We start from the raw sequence: 19342 nt of genomic DNA, 5'->3' as shown, positions 1-19342 counted from the left end.
CCCTTTGACTGACAGACAAAGGACACAGCCACGTGGAGACTAATGTTAGGGCTCAGCAGCCTGGAGGTGGTCCAGTCCCCACCAGCCCTCCTCTCCTCTCCCATGGGTCTGATCGGGCTTCGGCTTGATCGCGCTTTGCATCGGTGCTGATGAAACAGCAAAAAAAAAAAAAAAAAAAAAAAAAAGAATGGTTTTTGGAGTCCGGTCTGGCCAATCGGATAGATCACATCTGGCTTTTTGTCGGGCACCCTTTTGATTTCTATTCCGCCTCCAGTGTGATGCCACATTCGGTTTAACAGTAATCAACAGCCGGACTTGCAGGGCAGTGCATTGTATTGGAATTCGTTAAAAATATCCCAAGCGTGAGGTTTTTTTTTTTTTTTTTTTTTTGTCCTTTTTTTTTTTAAATCCAGTTCATTTTCTGACTCAGTATAATTATCTTTATTGGGTTTGAAATAACAGGAAATTAAATCACCTCTCTGCGAAAAAAAATAATAATTGCAAAATAACATAATAAAGAACAAGAAATTGCTCGATTCACAATTAATTACCAGGAAATTTGCAATGGATAATTTAGTCAATTTCGCAACGCGGTATGTAAAACTATGCAACAAGCCAAGCAATTAGTTAAGTAATTACAAAAAAAGCCTGGGAGCCTAGCGGGCATTGTGGGTTGGGATCTCAAAGGTCACCTGTGTGCCAGCCTGTAAAATCTGACCTAGAAGGGATTATCGATAATTACACCCCTGTCATTTCTAATCCTCCTTCATGTGACCCGGGAGATGGGACGACTCACTCATACTAGATATGTTGGTCGCACTGAAGTCACAGGTCTTACAGCGCAATATAAGATTGCTTTGTCCGCTAAACTAACTATCGCACGTGTTTGCAACTGGCTCATACAAGTTTTGCAACAAATCAGAAAATATCCCCTTGAATACAATTAGATTTTGTGTAAATGCGAAATGAGATATTGATATTCAAAGGAGTCATTCGTTTCTTCTCTCTATCATTAAAATGTTTTCTGTCGCTTTCATGAAATGTTCCCATTGTGGGACCATTAAAAGCACATTTTATTCTATTACAGCTTCAGCTTTTTTTTGAAAATCTTTGTGTAAAGATATTTAACATTAATTTCCTACCCATATCTTGAACATGTATATATGGTTCAACAGATGTGAATAGTCAGACAGAATTTAATAGCTTGTTTGTTTGTACTGTAATAGCAACAAAAAGCAGTCTTTGTTTAAAAAGCCATGGAGGCGTGTGAAGTAACCCTTGCAGAGCCACTCTGAAAGCAAACACAGATTCAGAGATTTCACTTGGATCTCCTCTAAGATAGTAGGATAGAGCATGCATGTGTGTGAGCCTGTGTGTGTGTGTGTGTGTGCGTGTGTGCGTGTACATGGTTGCCCTTCGAGGTGGCCACTGGTCGTGAATCAGCCGTGTGGATGACAGGCTCAGGGCTCTGTGCCTGGACGCCTAGTATATTTAAAATCCCTCCTAATTAAACTTAATAGAATGTAAATTTAATATCTGCAGAGATTGTGTGCCGCTGGCCGGCCCGCTCCAATTTAAGGATTGATAGAGGCCAGTGGGAAGGTTAATTGCTGACTTGATCTACTGTCCTCATGACATGGCGTGGTGCTGTTTTAATTGGGCCTGATCTGCTTCTACATGGATAGATTTCATTAGGCTAGCTGGCCTCTCGCAGACCGCAAACTTTCAAATCAGCACCCCCTGTCGGCATGTGTCGGGAGCGCAGAGGGCCGGACCGGGCATCAATCTTCCGTCCTTTGTCCCGCGTCCTTTCTCTCGCTTGAGCAGCATGAAATTAAAGGTGTGGCCGTAGACTATCCCCTCTCCTAATGAATGCTGTAAAATGCTCAATAATGACTGGCCGGCATGATAGATCATTCATTTTTCACACAGCCGAGTCACTCAAGGCACACGCCCGTGAAAGTGGAGACGGAAATACATGCAAGCGATTTTGACTATGAATCTAGTCACAAATGCAGTTTTATTTTGCACGTGGTAACTGCTGTACACGCCTTATTTTCCTGCTTTTATATACAAACGAGTTGCGTTACGTTCAGACATATTTAGCTAAATACATTTTCAAGAGGAAACACTTGTGCTTTAATCCACTTTGAACACATGTTAAGCATTACATATATAATATCCAGGTCAGTATTAAAGCAGCGGATAGAATCTGCAGGCCAAGCGTCTCAGCGTTTCCCCTCTTAATTTTTGATACACAAGAGTTCATGAGATAGTTGGTGGTCATTGTCCCGCTGCTGAACCTCGGCTGGGTAAATAATATGCACCGGGAAAGGGTAAACAATTTTCCCTTTTTACCCCCGACTTTGACTAGCATGTGTGTATCACGCCAGCTATAAATCAAAAGGCGGCCAGTGTAATTAAGTGTACACTACATTAGTCAGGCTAATTAATTTTGGGGGCCATCCATCCATTAACCAGTGGGCCAGCACTGATTGGGCCCCTGTTCTATGGAACCCCTGACATGAGGGACTTGTATGCCCCCAGTTTTCCACATACTCTCATGCATTAACACGCGCGTGCACAACACCCCTCAAATTTCATATTTTTGAAAACTAAATCGTACAGCATTAAAAAAAAAAAAAAAAAAAACACGAGGGGTGGGTGATCGTGGGGGGGAGCTTGACTGTGCAAGACCCTTTTTATTATTATTTATTTATATTACATTTATGAATAATTGTGAATCTTGATGTTGTCACAACTGGTTTGCAAAGTTGACTGCAACTTTAGCAATATAATATCATATCAAGTAAAATATAATATAATATCAAGTAACTAAGTTTACAAACAAGAAAATATTTTGCAGCACTGAGATGAATGACTGATGGTAGAACATGATATTTTTTTTCATGATTTTTGTAATGGACAAGATTTTCAGAAATGGGAGGTTATGGAATTTAACTTATGTTGCCCCAGCCTCGAGGATATTGTTTCTATTATTGGAATTCCCCGATTTTGTTCCTTTGATCACTCAGACCCAAGCTCGAGTATTCAAAACGTCTGGATGCAGCAAGGCAGCCAAGGAAAACAATGTATTTGACCACAACTTAGTCAAGCGGGCAGTTTGCAAACCCTCCACATGGTTTGTTGTTACATATGAAATCAGTACTTCACTTGGTGAGACTACTAGCCAAACACTATCTCAATTGTTCCAGTTGCAGTTAACGCCCCCTTTTTACTGCACTATGCAAGCAAACAGGGTTATTAGCACCTGCTATGTGACCCAAGCCTGTTTATGGTCTCATAGGTGAAGCCAGTGATGGACATGTTTCTTTACAATACAATAAAGGCATATTATATGGCTCGAATAGTCCAATCTATCACAATGAGGGCCCATTATATCACAGATAACCCATCTGGATATAGAGGCGAGACTATTCCCTCTAGACAAGAGCGCCTGTTCTCTCTCTATTCTCTGTTTGCTTTTGATGCTAATGAATACAGAGGCAGGGGGGGGGGGCAAAAAAAAAAAAAAAAAAAAGAGTTCAGCTATGAAGGCGTAACTTGAGCGATGCAGCTTTGATGGCAACGATGTCCATATAATTAAAACGCTGGCAAATGAAGAACAAGCACTGGCTTCTGTGGGTCCTGATCATTAACAACAGGCCATTTGAGCCCTGCTCCAGCCATGCTATTACCATTGTGTGCGTGGAGGAGGGGGCCACTGTGACTGGCAGCTGGGAACACCATGCCAACAGCGGGATGGCGTGACCAACCAAGCCAAGGATGAGGGCAGAGCCTGGCACTAACAGGTCCTGAGAGGGAGCGTTGCCTTCTAGGCCCCCGGGGTTGGCCCCGGTCAGGGATGTAACCTAAGTTTATCCCTCAATTGTTCAATAGAGCTGAAACTGGAGCCAATGTGTCGCAATCTCTTGAGATTCTAACTTGTTGCGTTGCTGGCTTACCGTCCCCCTTTTTTCTTTTTTTCTCCAAGTATTAAAACATTAATTCAAACACCCACTCCACATTCGCAACGAATATATTCTATGGAGTAGTACGCTTCTTTCGGAAAGCAGATCATTCAAATGTAATCTTTAAGATGCCTTGTTCATTTTCTGCACCATTATAAATTACAGGACATACAAATGCAAAATTTTAGGTTTCTTTTTTTTTTTTTTAAACTTCTAGACACGCTTTATTTTCAAACTTCCAATGTATATTTTAATGCAATTCAACTATAGTTGGGTCTTTTGTATTTGTAATGAAACAAATAATGGTGAGTGAATCGCTATTGTAGACTGACAGCCGCAGGTTGCAGTACACCTGCAAATAAATAATTCTATTACGGCAATTAGATATAATGCCATGCTAGGCGGTGCATTACATCACAATTTAAATGATGCTGAAAAAATACCCTGTTTCAGTTCTATTTGGAAATCCGCCATGTAAATATCGTAATGACTTATTTATTTCTAAACAGGCCACACATTAGTGAGCGGCGTGTTTGTGTGTGTGTGTGTTTATGGAGATATTTTGCAAGCCAGCCAAAATGAATGGAGCCCGGTCGTGTTTCTGAACACATTTTGTTTAAGAAAAAAAAAAAGCGGGGGGGGGGGGGGGGGGGGGGGCAACATAGGGGGAGAAAAACCTGCACTTATAACACTTATTGACCAACACGCTCAATAATGCTACTCGAGATGACAATGGCTGTTGTCCTAAATGACAGCGATCTTCAGTCAGTGCTTTACGCATCCGCCAAATTTGGAGCGTACTCACTCAGTCAGTGAAGAAGGAGGATGGTATCTACCTGGTAGACCACCCAAGTCGAGGCTTATATATGGGGAACGCCGCCCTCATTGTGCACTGTTACTCTCCCATGTAAATAAGGGGTAATCACCTTTGGCTCATCAGCTTTATTGAGGGGATCTTTTCTGCACTTTGTCATATTGACTCTTTGAGAATATATTGAGTCTCTCGGTGAATAATTACATTCAGCGGATGCCCAAATGAGTGTTAAATCACACAAACATAAGCACACACGCTGTCTCTATCTTAGCATTATTATCCTTCTTTCTTGCGCCATGCACATGCAAAGAAGCGGCTTTTGTTAGAATAGTCGCACATGGCTGCCCGCTCGACAAGTCCGACATCGATCCCGTCGAGCTGAAGCACAACCTTTTGCTTGTTTTTTTTGGCCACGCTTCAATCCTCGGCATAATTAAATTAGAGCGCTTCCGACGAATCGGTGGTCGCCGTTTTTGTCGGGAGCCGCCGCGACAATCAAAACGTTATGATATTTCTATCAACTTTGCCTGGAGTTTCTTTTTCTTTCGCTTCCCAGTGTGTGTGTGTGTGTGTGTGTTGACTGTCAGCGGCAGAGTGATGTTCCCGCAGAATGGCTCATTGTAACACAGCTGTAAAGCCAGTGTTGGCACCGGGGGCTTTTAATCAAATCTGCCTACTGACATTAAAAGTCACTGGGTTCCATTCAGAGCGACACACAAATATCCCATCATATTTAAGAGGGCCCATTATGGACCACATTGAGAATTCATGAGCCTTTCTCTCAGCCCTTCTTGTGTGATTTATCTGTGACGGCCATATTGCCAGGCCCTTTCAGAGAGAGTGGCTCCCGTTTTTGTCTTAGAGGAGGCCCAAAACAATGCGTTTCGGGCCCATTTCTCCGACGGGGCCTCCTCTTTCAGGGGGCCGAGAGAGCCGGGGCTGGCCTAACATCTGTTTGTGTCCAGAGCCAGGCGGGACCAGAGCACAGTGTGCCTCAGTGGCCCCCTTCTCCTCTCCCTGGGGGTCTTTGTTCCCGATTTCATGCTATCAGAGCGGCAGCATGTTTTCCTGCGCAGAGCTGTCAGGCGCATAAAAGGCCCTGAGTGGGGTCACATCAAGAGGGATGGGCATGAAAAATTGGTAAAATGTATCACAAAGCCCACCCACTATATGGTTGCCTAGCGCCCTGTGGCGGGGTGTCAAGATCCACTCCCCCCCTTTAGCCGTACCTTCTCCTTTCCCCTTCCCTGGGCTGAATTACACCTCTCTCTCAGCCTGGCGGACAAGCACATCATTTAGATGAAATGGTGCAAACAAATTAAAGGGTGGTGCTCCAAATGAATCAATGTTCCTTGTGTGCGAGGCGGGTTTTTTATGACCCCACGGGGGTCTTTACCTCCCACTGAACACTAGAAGAAGACGGCCGGTCACCTGCTCGTCCGGCGGAAAAGAAAGATATCACGTACTCTGGTGACTCAAAAAACTCACAAGCAGACAGCGTCCCACGCTTGTGACGCTCGAAAGAAGCCGCATAATCGTCGCTCGTCCCGCGGCGACCGCTCTCCAGCCCTTTCCGTAATAGACTTTCATTAATTGCCGGGTCCTGATCTTTTTATCGAACAGCGGAGTAATGAACTCTGCCGACGCCGTATTCTCATTGGACAGCCACTAATCACCAATCGCTGATTGGCTCTTCGATATTCCGTAATTGACTCAGCAACAACAGATTACCTCACTATCTGTTTCCTTTAATTGATTCTTCACCAGAGCTACGGCCTAATAGGTGTATCAAATGAGCGTGCAATGTTTTCAGGTGCTTAGTAAGTGTTTATACTCTATCAATGGCACTCGTGTCGACTATATTTAAACGTCCCTCAATGACCGTGACGCAGTCGGACATGAATTTGTTTTCTCATTATCACGACAAATGTGCGTTTTAAGGCGGCGGTGTTAGGAAGGGGAAAAAAAAAAAAAAAAAAAAAAGGGAAAACGTGAATGGCAGTGTCGCTGCCGGCTACCCCTTCACATCACAAAAGCTCCCTTTCAGAGAAATCACAAATGCAGCTAACAACATTCAAATGAATGCCACATTAAGGTGGCTATTGAATAATCAGAGCATGCACGGCCTTATTGAGAGGTTCAGAAAAGCGGGTACGTTAAACAGTCTTGCGGACATCTGCCGCGGTTGGTTTCAAAGTGCTGACTAAAAGTGGCAGGGGAGGTATCTCAGATTAAATCTCTCATTAGGTTCTCTTTGTACAGGTGGCAGTAATGTGTCAAGAGCCCGGTCTGAGACAATGTCCTCCTCTCTCTGAGACTAATACGCCTCAGGAGAAACCCACCCTCTTTTTACTGCCACTACTTTACACAGAGACACAGCCACAATGAAGCATCTGGTGGCCTTTTCCTGTGTGGAAGGCTTTTTTGCATGGCCATTGTGTCAAGCGGTGTGCGTTTGTGAGGGAGATCACAAGGCTTTCTCCATTTCCGCCGCGTCCGTTATCTCAAATGCCGCGATTACGTTTGCTCTTATCTGTTAGCGGAACTCTTCAGGTAAAGGGATGGATTTAATTTAAGAATATTTGCTTCAAACACTGAACGTTAGTTTGGGTGGGTGGGGAAAGCCCTGTGTGTGTGTGTGTGTGTGTGTGTGTTACTCCCTAGTAGTGGGAGGTCGTCAGGGTCAAAGTGATGAATTTTTATAGGCCTGTTCCCTGTGTTTCAGCTCTGTCTCTTTCTCTGCGCGCTGCACTACCTCTCAAAGACAACCATGCAGGGCAATTTGTCCTGCGGGGCCCTGCAGAATGGGCCAGCAGAGAAGTTAAATACCAGGGGGGTACACACACACACACACACACACACACACACACACACACAAAACATACACATACATTCAGTTTTTCTCTCACACACTCACACCCCTTCGTCCCGTTGTCCTGAATGATTTGTGGCCTGTCCATTCTCCATTCCGAAGGGACAAATGCTTTTTGGCCCGATTCTGAAGGTAAAACCAGAATGGCAGCCCTCAATGCGAGCCATTGTTTTTAAGAGAAGTTTCCCAGATGTTACAATGCACAAGATAAATAGGACATATTATCGCCGCCACGCACGCCCTCTTACCTCTCCGGTCTTGTTTTTGACAAGGGCGTGTCAGCTTAGGAGACCCCCCCCCCCTCACGAAACACACTGTCATCAAAACTCGCCGTCAGCTCTCTCTCTTTTCTCCGTCTCTCGGCCCAGCGGGTTTACGGAGAGACTTAAGAACCTCCTCGAGTGTAACCCCCGGCGAGGGGTGACACGCGATAGCTTTACTTGGATGAACCGTCGACCAGCGGGTCACTCGTAGGCTAACTTCGCCGCCGATAATGTGTCCACTCTCACCTCCCCTGTATGTCGGAAACCCCTCCTGTTCTGTTTGTCAATGATTAATCCTTGTTTGGAAGCATTAAATTAGCCTGCTCGTGGAGAGGAGTGGATAAGCCTGGCTTGTGTCCAGTCAGATCGGTTGAGAAGGGTCACAAATGATTTACCGGACTCTCCGTGCATTAGCTTGTAGCAAATCAGGAGGCAGAATTTTGTTGTCGCCTACTTCTGATGCCCTCTTCTAACCTGATCAAGCAGATGTAACAACGGGCGCCGGCCGGATGGGAGTGATGAACGGCAGTAAACAGAGCGAGCGGTCAGGGTCCCGAGCAATCGCCGTTAAACCTGCCAGCCCACTGGCACACCTTAACCCAGCTGGCAACCTCGCTTTGCATGACAGCGGAGAAAATGATGGCGCGTTTTGACAAGGCCGCCGGCCCCGCTGACCCGCTGGGGAGCCGCTGGACCCGCTTTTGGTAATGAAGAATGGCTAGTTAGCTCATTGTCCGCTCATCCCGTCTCTCTTTTTCTCTCTCTCTCTGCTCACACAGGGCTCATCGGAGCTAATTAACGTTTAATCATTGAGTTTTTAATGCACAGTTCATATATTATTGTGGCGCACAAAATAAGATAAGAACGACGTTTTCTATCCCGAAGGAAATTGTTGTGCCAGAGTTTCAAGCAAAAACATAACAATAATAGATAATAGTAGGAAGGAGGGAGAATAAGAAATACAATGAAATATAAATTGTCAGGGTTAAGGCTATCAAGTGTTTTAAGATCGTAAGTACAAAGATTTGAAGATTCCCTGCGGCAGAGGGAAGAGGAATTAAAAAGTCTGATAGACTCTTGGACTAAGGAAGGAAGGGATAAAGTATGGGAGACACAATTGACAAGGGTATAGTTTTGTAAAAAAAAAAAAAAAATTCCGGTGATGGTGATAAAAATCAAAATGCATCAATAGCATTTACCACATTAACACTTTCTTTGTGTTTATTCAAACAAAATGAGGACATAAAAGAGGCATCACCTCATGTCACTGGACTTGGACTCTTTTCAGACTCAAGTTAAAAAAATATTAAACACTTTCAACACAAATTCAGTGCCAAAATTATTAGGCAGTAAAAAAAAAAGCACAAGAGGAGATTATTGGCAATCCGAGCACCATTATAGAAAAAATAAAAAGTAAACAAATCGACGCTTTTTTTTTTGTAATGACTTCATAATTTGGGGAATAACATTGTTGAAGATGCCGTAAGGACTTTTTTTTTGACTCGCCTCTCCGTCTCCTGTGCTTGACTCATTACTTGAGTGCAATAGCTGTGCCTTTTACTTGCAAAGTGATGATTTGGTTCCACCTTTGGGTCAATGACAAGCCGTGATACAATTAAACTTGCATACGTCTATATTGAAAAGCATTTCAAATTTATTGAATAAAGACACAAAGGGATGGAGTTCCATCTGGCAAAGCCAAAGTATGCCCGGCCTGACCGCTCTATGAATACAAATGAAGTTTCATACAAGGAAGAGCGAAAGAAAAAAAGTTCTTGTTTTCCGTTCCTTAAGACTCGCCCGTTACTTTGAGATTTACTCATTTACCCCCATTTTAACTTTTAACCAGCTATTTGATGAGAGGGGAAAAAAAAAACAAAAACAGATTGGTGTGCAGATCTGCAAAAAAAAAGGAGAGAAACAGTTTTCATTTAACGGCCTAACAGGTCTATTCTTCTTGGCATTAATGTCAATAATGGCACAATGTAGTGGGTGGGCTCCTTAGTGTTTAAGTTAGGCACAGTGGATCACCTCCAGCTGTTGGAAGAACTGATGACAGAAGGCGTGCATGTGTGTGTGTGTGTGTGTGTGTGTGTGTGTGCGTGCGCCTGTGTGTGTGTGTGTGTGTGTGTTTCTTTTGGTCTTTGAAGTGGGACAGATTGCTTTAACCTCTCTTCTAAGGAGAGCAGCTGGAATAGAGAGCTCCTTTAAACAGCCGCTTCCTCCTTCGACAGTCATGAGATTATCCTCCATTGATGCACAAAGCCAGCGCCTTCCTCAGCGACCTCTCATCCCAGCCCCCAAGCCGCTGGCCCTCAACAAACATCTCATTGTTGACCTGTGACCCATAATGCAGAGATGTAATGCCGAGACACTTTGCATGATCCGTTAAATAGGTCAAACTAGTGAAGTCATCCTTACTTTCTCCCGAGCTACCGCCGTTTCTCCGGACTTCAGGAGCATCATTTAGGGTGCTCTCTGACGTCCACATGTTATGCGCTTCCAGCGCTAAAAAAAAAAAGAGAGAGGGGTCCGTTTCACTGTTCTGCACTCTGCCGGCAATGGGAAGAAGAGATGGCTGCATTGATCCGCAAACATCCCGGTGGGTGGATCTTATGAACAACAAGGGCCGAGGGCTCGAAGCGGTGTTAGATGAGGGGGATGTTTTTGACAGAGCGACAGTAGCAGAGCTGTGATCAATCACGGCAATCAGCCGCCACCAACTACTCTGGCACACTGATTGGTCAGTCAGTGAACTTATGAGCAGATCAATCCATCACCTGTCAGTATTCATCACTATGCAAAGCTCCGGTCTGTATATGTAATGCGGGCCTGTAATAAATCGATGTGTGCTCAGCTTCTTTCCCTTAACACTCTGAAAATTCAACAGGAATAAATGATACAATCATTCTCGGAAAAGCCGTTTTCCCCAAAGTTAAGGCAAGTTTCAGGCGTTCACCGGGGTGACAAGGAAAAGCGGAGTTACAATTATAATAAGAAAAATAGTGATAATGTCAATGTATTCATGAGATTATCTTGTAATAATGATATATATAACATTGTAGAATTTGCTAAGGTGTGGGAAGTAAAATAAACAACGAATTCATGTTCAATTCAGCATCATTTTTAGTTTAATTCTCCTTTTAAAAAGCTGGCCCCGAATACAGCTGATGTAGAATCACTAAAAGTTTAAACGCTAAAGTTACACACAATGCCTCATAAAATGAAATTCTTCAAAACAAAGTTGTTTTGTTTTTTTTTTCCCCAAAAAGTGAGCCAGGTCTTGATGTGTCCAGACACATTTTGGGAAAACTCCTCAATATAGTCATACAGTTAGTCATATAGTTAGATGACATCTGTTTTTTGGATACATATCCAACAATAATTCAATCTTTGTATGTTTTAAGAAAAAAACAAAACGGTCTGCTTATCTAACCAAGGAATAATGTTCCATTTTGGTTGAGTTAAAGGACTATTTTAGGTCATGGTTTCTACTCATAACTTCACTCGTTTGACTATACTTGGTAAGGAAACCACCGGCAAATCTCGAGGACACACTCATGTTCAGAGACGGATCTGCGGACAGATCCTGGCTTTATGCATTATCAGAATCATTTGAAAAAGAATGGGAAGGCTATTTCTCCCCATTCATCACTCGGCAGTGTAAGCTCCGGGCTTCGGCGGTATCTGAGAAGTGGCCAGGGATTTCTGCTTGACTGACTTTTGGATTTCCAAAGTGAGCAACAGAAGGAGGGGGTCGAAGAATTTAAACGACCCCTGCACGCTGACGGCTTTCATTACGTATTTTAATTGCGTTAAACAAGGCAGTGGCTTATCTTTTTTTTTTTTTTACCACGACGTGCATCGTTTCATCATAAATTGCATTCCCGCGGTCCGTCCCGGCGATCCAAGAATACGGTACAAAAGAATTTAAATCCATTATTCAAGCATTTCGGCCAATCCTGGTTATATTAGTCTGCCTTGTTATCCCAAATAATCCCATTAACCATCATAAATCATTCAGAAATCTACTTTGCGCACCGAGCCACCGCATTTTCTAGAACGTCGTGGTTTTCTCCTTTTGGTGAAACGCGTAAATGTGTTACGACCGAGCGAAGCGTTAGCGGTATGAAGTGTCCCGTCTCGGGACGTGTACCGGGAGTTTATCAGACGTGGTAAAAGATGACTTTCTGTGCTTGTCTTTGCCGGTGTTGAGCACAATGACTTTTTGACAGGGAAAGTATCTCTTCCCCTTCTCACTAGCTCCTTCTTTGGCCTATTCATTGCACAAAGCTGCTTAAGCGCACTTAAGCGCATTAGCATTTGGCTGCCAGGTGACCATATTGACCCTGCATTTGGATGGCCTAAATGAGTGAAAGATGGAGCGATTTGTTAGGGCTTTAGAAAGTTGCATTTGGGGAAAGGCAGGGGGGCACGGAGGAATGGAGTTGAGGCAGTGGGGGGAAGTTGTTCCACTTTCTCTCAGGGAATAGTGTTTGTTCTAATCTGGTGTGCCGTTTGTGCCATTTTTCATGGCCAAATCAGGACTGATTTGTGACATTTCAGTCTAAAGGGCTTTTTTTTTTTTTTTTTTCTCTCTCCCGCTCGCTATATTGGCTTGACCCGATTATCTAATCTGTGCTTTGAATTTCAATCAGGTCATCCAGTGTCTGCTGTGTGGTATGGGAACCACTGGCTGAGGGATTACCTCATTCAACTGTCTTCAAACACAGATGGTCGAATGTTTAACTAATTGTTAAAAGAGTCCACAAAGGGGAATTTAACCATACACACAGTGCACGGGGTCAGTACATAGACCCAGATAAAGAGAAGGGACAGTGAGCTGGTAGTTTGTGGGAAGGTCCTTTAAAAAGCATTCAGATGCATTTAAGAGAAGTGCATTGTGTTGGATATCAGGATGGCAGTAAAAGTGTGGCAGCAGAGCGCATTTACTACACCGCCAAGTGTTTATACTTTATATGTGCATGATCGATCACTGATGTAGTGAATAGCCGCCTTGTTTAAATGACAAAAAAACAGCAATACGGTATATATCTAATAGTGTCATTTACAGTCATTTGCTCTCCTCTCCTTTCTCCCTCCTCCAGAGTCTCTGCTCCACTGCCACCATGCAGACGGTCCGAACTGCAGACACTAATGAAGTCGACAAGCTAATATTCAGAGAAAGCGATAATGATCGAAAGGTAAGCCGCCCTCCGCCGATGTCCGGGGCAATATCGACTTCAGACAATCTCAATAAATTTTAACGTAGCTTTAAAATTTGACCGAAATATTACCACCGTGGTCACGCTAAACAGTATCGTAACGGAATAAACTTGAAAAGCAAGGGTTTGGTTCCGCTTTTGCTCATCCGTTTCAAAATGTGAAGAAACAGAAATGCAAAAAACACAATTGCTTACCAAGTAAACCAAGACCAAGTAAACTAAATTAGCTTTTTAATGGTATAATTAGAAATTGCACGATAGCAGTGCTTTTGATATTCCACCGGAGCAAGTGTTAAACACCGCCTACCCTGCCCACATATCGTATGTAGCGAAACACGTTTGGCGTCATGGCAGATCGCTACCTAATTTTGGTTTCCAAGCTTGCAATCTTATTTAAATTGAACAATAAGGACATTTAATTCATTTAGATATGTGTAAAATGAACTCCTGTCTCAGCAAAAAGAGTTATAACTGAAAACATCAATTTTTTTTTTTCTGCAGATGGCCATATGTTGCTGTTTTAGTTCAAAGTTGCAGTTCATTTTTTACTCCTCAACTATGCAATGGAGTTCTTTAAACATTTTGTCAACCCATTCGTTATTTTTATTATCTGTGTCACTTGAGGTTGTTCCTAATCCTTATTTCATTCAAGAAATAACTTCAAGTTGGTGTGTTAATTTGTATTATTTTTTGTTTTGCACACTCTGTATATATGTAGTTCTAAAATTATTATTGTTGTTGTTGTTATGATGCATATCGAATCTGTCAAATTGATCAATTTAACTTTCAAATAATATTAAAAAGGCTGTTGAAATGTGAAAAAATAAGGTTGCGACTTTTTAAATTGATTCATTTCACTTTCCAAAAAATATTAAAAAGGCTGTTGAAATGTTGAAAATAATAATGTTGCAACTTTGTCTTTGATAGAAATCTGGCATATAGGAATAATTCATCTGAATGTCGTGTTGAGAGTTTTTTTATTTTGCAGTGAGATGTGTCCATTAGACCCGTGTCGAGTTAAAAGAACATTTTAGCGCTGCACCGCACTGCTGTTCATTAGCGCTCTAATTACTTAGTGCACTTAACATTCGTTTTGGTATTAATCACAGCCCTGTTCCTCCCTTGCCTCTGACTTAGGTTGTTCTTCAACTTGAAAAGAAGCTTTTTAATTATGTCAACCAGGACGTTTTCCGGGAAAACAATGGGACCTCAGTAAGTCACCCCGGTGCTTCCTAACCTTTTATGTATTCATTCACCCTGCTGCTTCTCTGTTCTCCTTTGTCCGCTTTTATGACAAATTTGATTTATTTTATTGACTTTAATAGACTTCCCCCTGTATAGAAACAATTCCCAACATTCACTGCATTTCAAATGGATTATTGCTCAGGCAAAGCATACAACAATTAAAATCATAAGACGCTTTGCAGCTGCAAAATTCAATTAGATGGATTTGGATGTTAATATAATGAGCAAAGGAAGTGTAAAGGTGAAATACAAAAATATTGAATTATTGCATCCGAAATGAAGATACATTGGCAGAACGTCCTCACATGACGCCGTCCACTGAGGGGACCAGTGTCTCTGCGATGATTTTAAAATGAGACATAGTTTAGATGAGGTGAGTAATAAGTGTCTGCTAAAAATACACAGGATATGTGCTTCCTCTTTATACGGCCATATATTACATTAAGTAGTTCAAAGATCAGCCTTGTTAAAGTGACTGTGAGGGATCACTCACATAGAACTGCAGAGTCGAGGGTGACGGCTTTACAATCGACACACTTGGATAAAACAGTTCATTCGGGCTATCAAACGCATGATTATTTTGACTAAAGTCACTGACAGGTGGCCTTTTGTTATAGATCAGATAGCCAGTCGCAAAATCACCTACTTAATGCAGTAGATGTTGTCTTTATCTGTTAGTACGACAAAGTCGAATCCTTCTCCAGGATGTGAATTACTAGTTACATCACTTGGGTGTCTGACCTTCACTGTGCAGAATGATGAATGCGCCGTTTGACTCTAGAAGGCTCATATTTTAATTGAGGCTTGAATCTGAAAAACACAAAAGCAACAATAACTGATTCGCTGGTTTCGAAGTCCGTGATACAAATGATTTGTTTTAGGATTTTGAATTTTTAACCAATCATGACACCCTGAATGTGATGATTGTTCTTTCTGATAAACTGTATTTATTTACATTCAAATGTGTCATTAAATCTGAAATCTAAAAGTCCAAAATACATGATTCATTTTCAGGCAATACAGTAGCATAGATGCCGAGATAACCACACAGTAATCTGTAATATAACGGTAAAATCACATGACATATAAAAGGACCCTGTGTCTGCAACTGATGTTTGACACTGATGCACAAAAACCTCTTAATCCTGACCTTAAGAAGCCAACAAAATCCTACAATAGTGTAATGCTCATTGACTCATCACTCGTCGTATTTAATACCGCACAGAAAAGGAGCGTTTTGTTCAAAAACATTGACCTCCCGTCGAACTTACACGACTCCAGAATGTACCAAAAATACCTGGCAAAATACTTTTCACATCGGACTTATAAACTCTTACAAGACGTTTTTAACTCGAGAATTAACCCTTCAAAACTAAGCCAACGCTTTAAATCACAATGCCCTCCTTTATGGTTATTGGTACCATCGCTGACAACATAAACCTCCTGAATCCAAATGCAATTATTTTTAGACTATTCCCCTATGTGATTGCTGCCTCGTGCGCTGGCCTCGTCTGGCGGTGTTGCCGGGTTCGGACTCATTTCTCTAATTCAGGAAATCGAATCAGCCAATCAGGTTTCAAAAACAAAACATAACTTCGCAATATCCACAAAAATGCAAATCTTAATAAAAACATTCCAGCCATTCGGAGTCATCGGCCTTCGCTCCCGTCGAAGTTACGGGAAACAAGCCGGAGCCTTGTTGTTTTGTTGGGTTTTTTTTTTCAGTCGCCTGTTTAATTCCAATAAGTTTCAGTACATTTTTAGTGGAAGCAGGCGACATGAAGCTACTACCTGACAACAATCATCACTGTACGTTTAAAAGGATGATTTAGCCGCAAAGCATTTACCAATCGTATCAATAAACTCACCTGCTCCATGGCGACATAACCATGTCACGGGCATTTGAGTGACGCGCTGACATTTCAAAATGGCTCCAGTCATGATGTATCAGCGGTTCTTTAAATGCTTCATCACACTGCGGGAGATTCATGTGTGCACAGAAACAATCGCCGCCAAAGACGGCGTTCCATATTATTCAGCGAGTACTCCAGAAAATCACGACACGACACATGAAGCTGCGATTCTTTTTACTTGGCGTCCCTCGGAGCCAGCCCTCCCAAAATGTCAACCGTCGACCGATTTGCCAATTCGCCAGACACTTGCTGAAATTCAACAGCCCTGTACATTGTGAGCGTTGTCTAATTACCGCCGATAAACAACATCCAGGGAAAGCCTGCCAGTAAAGTATGTAAAAAAAAAACCAAACAAACAAACATGCTTTGTAATGCTCTTGCATTACACAGTAGTGTTCATTTTTCCATGTATACTGTTATAATGATAATGTATGTATGTATGTTTGTATCTGCCTGTCTGTATACAGTATACATACTGTGTATATATACTGCTCAAAAAAATAAAGGGAACACTTGAACAACACAATGTAACTCCAAGTCAATCACACTTCTGTGAAATCATAGTGTCCACTCAGGAAGCAACACAGATTTATTTTGACTTGTTTTAAGGACATTACATCAAAGTTGGATCAGCCTGGAGTTTGTTTATACACTCTAATTTTGAGTGTGATTCCTAATACAGACCTCCATGGGTTGATACAATTGATTTCCATTGATCATTTTTGTGTGATTTTGTTGTCAGCACATTCAACTGTGTAAAGAGCAAAGTATTTCATAAGAATATTCCATTCATTTAGATCTAGGATGTGTTTTTTAAGTGTTCCCTTTATTTTTTTGAGCAGTGTATATATATACATATATGTACACATGCATGTGTGTGTGTGTGTGGTATAAATTCCCCTGTGGAACAGTAACTGTAGGAGACATGATGCCCACCCCGCTTCCCCATTTTGTGCTCTGTCCTTTATCCCATCCTCCTTCTCCTCCTCCTCCTCAAGCTCAGCAAGCCAGACAAGACAGATGACATAATGGGGGCTTCAGAGATAATCTGATGGTCATGGTCTAGTTAAACACACCGTGTTATGATCCTTATAAAACAAACTACCTTTCCAAAAGGATAAATGTCCCTCCTCACACTCCCTCGCTGGGGGAGAGGGAAGGGAAAAAAAAAAAAAAAATCCATTGCATCCTTCATCAACTGCAAGACTTGTACCAGCTTGACAGAAATTTAATTCGAGGCAGCTCTTGAAAATAATTATTGTATTTTGAGAGGAGTAATCATTGGCCAGGACATGATTGAATGTGTCCATGCCTATTGACTTTTGCTATGATTAATAGGTTTGTTTAGTCGATATTCCCATCGAAATTGTATAATTAATTATCCCCGGCGCTGTCACGGCGGGACGATGGAGAGCCCTGATGAGTATTTGGAAAGATTAAATTTTCCGGGTGCTCACGGCGTCAAGGGGCAATGCAGGGCTTTGCTCTGTGAGAGAGATGGGGAGTGTGTGTGTGTGTGTGTGTGTGTGTGTGTGTGTGTGTGTGTGTGTGTGTGTGTGTGTGTGTGTGTGTGTGTGTGTGCGCCCTTCTGTGTGTGTATTGTTGTGTGGCCAGCACACTGTTTCTTTCCATCCTGTAGCACACACACACACACACACACACACACACACACACAATAGGGTACCCCCCCTCTTCCGTCACCATTGATTTTGTTTCAGTATCTCTTTATAGTAACTTTATCAGTGTGGTGTCGGCAGATGGGGGACCAACGGAGGTAGATGTGTGTGTGTGTGTGTGTGTGTGTGCTGGGGGGGCTGTGTATGAGCTCGCTGTAGCAAGTGATGAACCTCTCTGTCTGGCCAGGTCCTCCTTGTCATGCTGGCAGCGTTGCTCTCAGCATTACTCAAAAGCCCCGAGATGCCTTAAATATGATAGGGACATTAAAAAATAAAAAACAAATACAGCGTCAGCCCAGCGCTCTTTTATATTCTGTCTGTCCAAGCGCCTAAGTGGTTACACCGAAGCCATGCTAAATGAAATCCGGGCATCGGATTGATATAAATTGATGCTACATTGGGTCTTGGGCTGTCTTTCAGTGTAGCTCCACTCTATTCTGAGCAGGTCGGGAAAGTATTGACTGCTTACTTAACCTAATCAAAACTGATAGCATACATACATAATAGGTCTTGTGCAGTCTTGTTTGGATATTCAACTAATGTTTTCAGTCATTGCCTAGCTTCCCTAATAGTATTTGTGTGTGTAAAAAAAAGGCCAAATTCTACCCTTATTGTGGAAATTGGTGTCCTTTCCTGACATTTGTCTAATTTAATTCTTCTCCAGATAATATAATAGACATGGGAATGAGAGTTTAGCGATGCCCTTTAGTTTTGAGTTTTGTTTGGGTTGGCCCCTTGCAGTACCGGTGGCCCCCCCACCCCGTCAGTGACAGTTTATGGCTTTTCTACACGAAATAATGAAGATCCCATAAAAAGAAGGAAAAATATTGCCCCTGCAATGAAAGCCAAGTGTGAGGTGTAAAAATCAAATTAAATGACCTTTCACCCCAACGTTTATTGATGGGTTTTAATGGCAGCAGGTGTTGTCACGGGGGATATTTGACAACACGTAAATCAAAGCACAATTACAGGTGCCGGACAATGAACCGACGCAACGAGAGGGACAGTTGAGGGCCGGAGACCTCATATTCCCTCTTTTTACCCTTCCGCTTCCTACCTCGACCATCAGCGGCTCTCTGATTTAGGGGGAGAACTGATCATCCGAGCAAAGTCAGAAATTTGAGCCCTTGACAGGCTAGTTTTTACTCTGACACTTCTTCATCTCTTTTCCTCTGTGATATTGCCAGAGCTGAATCATCTCGCGCTACCTTCTCCACAACTCCCAAGGTCATTTCTGGTTGACAGACTATACCGGGCTTTATCACTCTAGGAGGCCTTGGACTAATATAAGCTATTTTTTAAACCACTCACCAACCATAGCGACAGACGATTATGCTTAATTGACCCCGGATGAAATGTAGTG

The 19342-nt window shown here is 42.5% G+C and overlaps 1 protein-coding gene across 1 annotated transcript in view; it reads left to right on the top strand.

Annotated features, from left to right (window-relative positions):
- inpp5a (inositol polyphosphate-5-phosphatase A) overlaps positions 1-19342 on the top strand; it is a 143831-nt gene that overhangs the window by 104634 nt on the left and 19855 nt on the right. The window contains 2 exon segments of the mRNA XM_086164633.1: positions 13029-13124; positions 14283-14357. Of these exon segments, the coding sequence (XP_086020759.1) occupies positions 13029-13124; positions 14283-14357 (171 nt within the window).

This window comes from Fistularia commersonii, chromosome 2 (genome assembly GCF_037954325.1).
Source record: "Fistularia commersonii isolate RoL2024-O1a breed Wild chromosome 2, RoL_Fcom_v1.0, whole genome shotgun sequence".
In the NCBI taxonomy this organism is placed as follows: Eukaryota; Metazoa; Chordata; class Actinopteri; order Syngnathiformes; family Fistulariidae; genus Fistularia; species Fistularia commersonii.
This window is presented reverse-complemented; position numbering and strand designations above follow the sequence as displayed.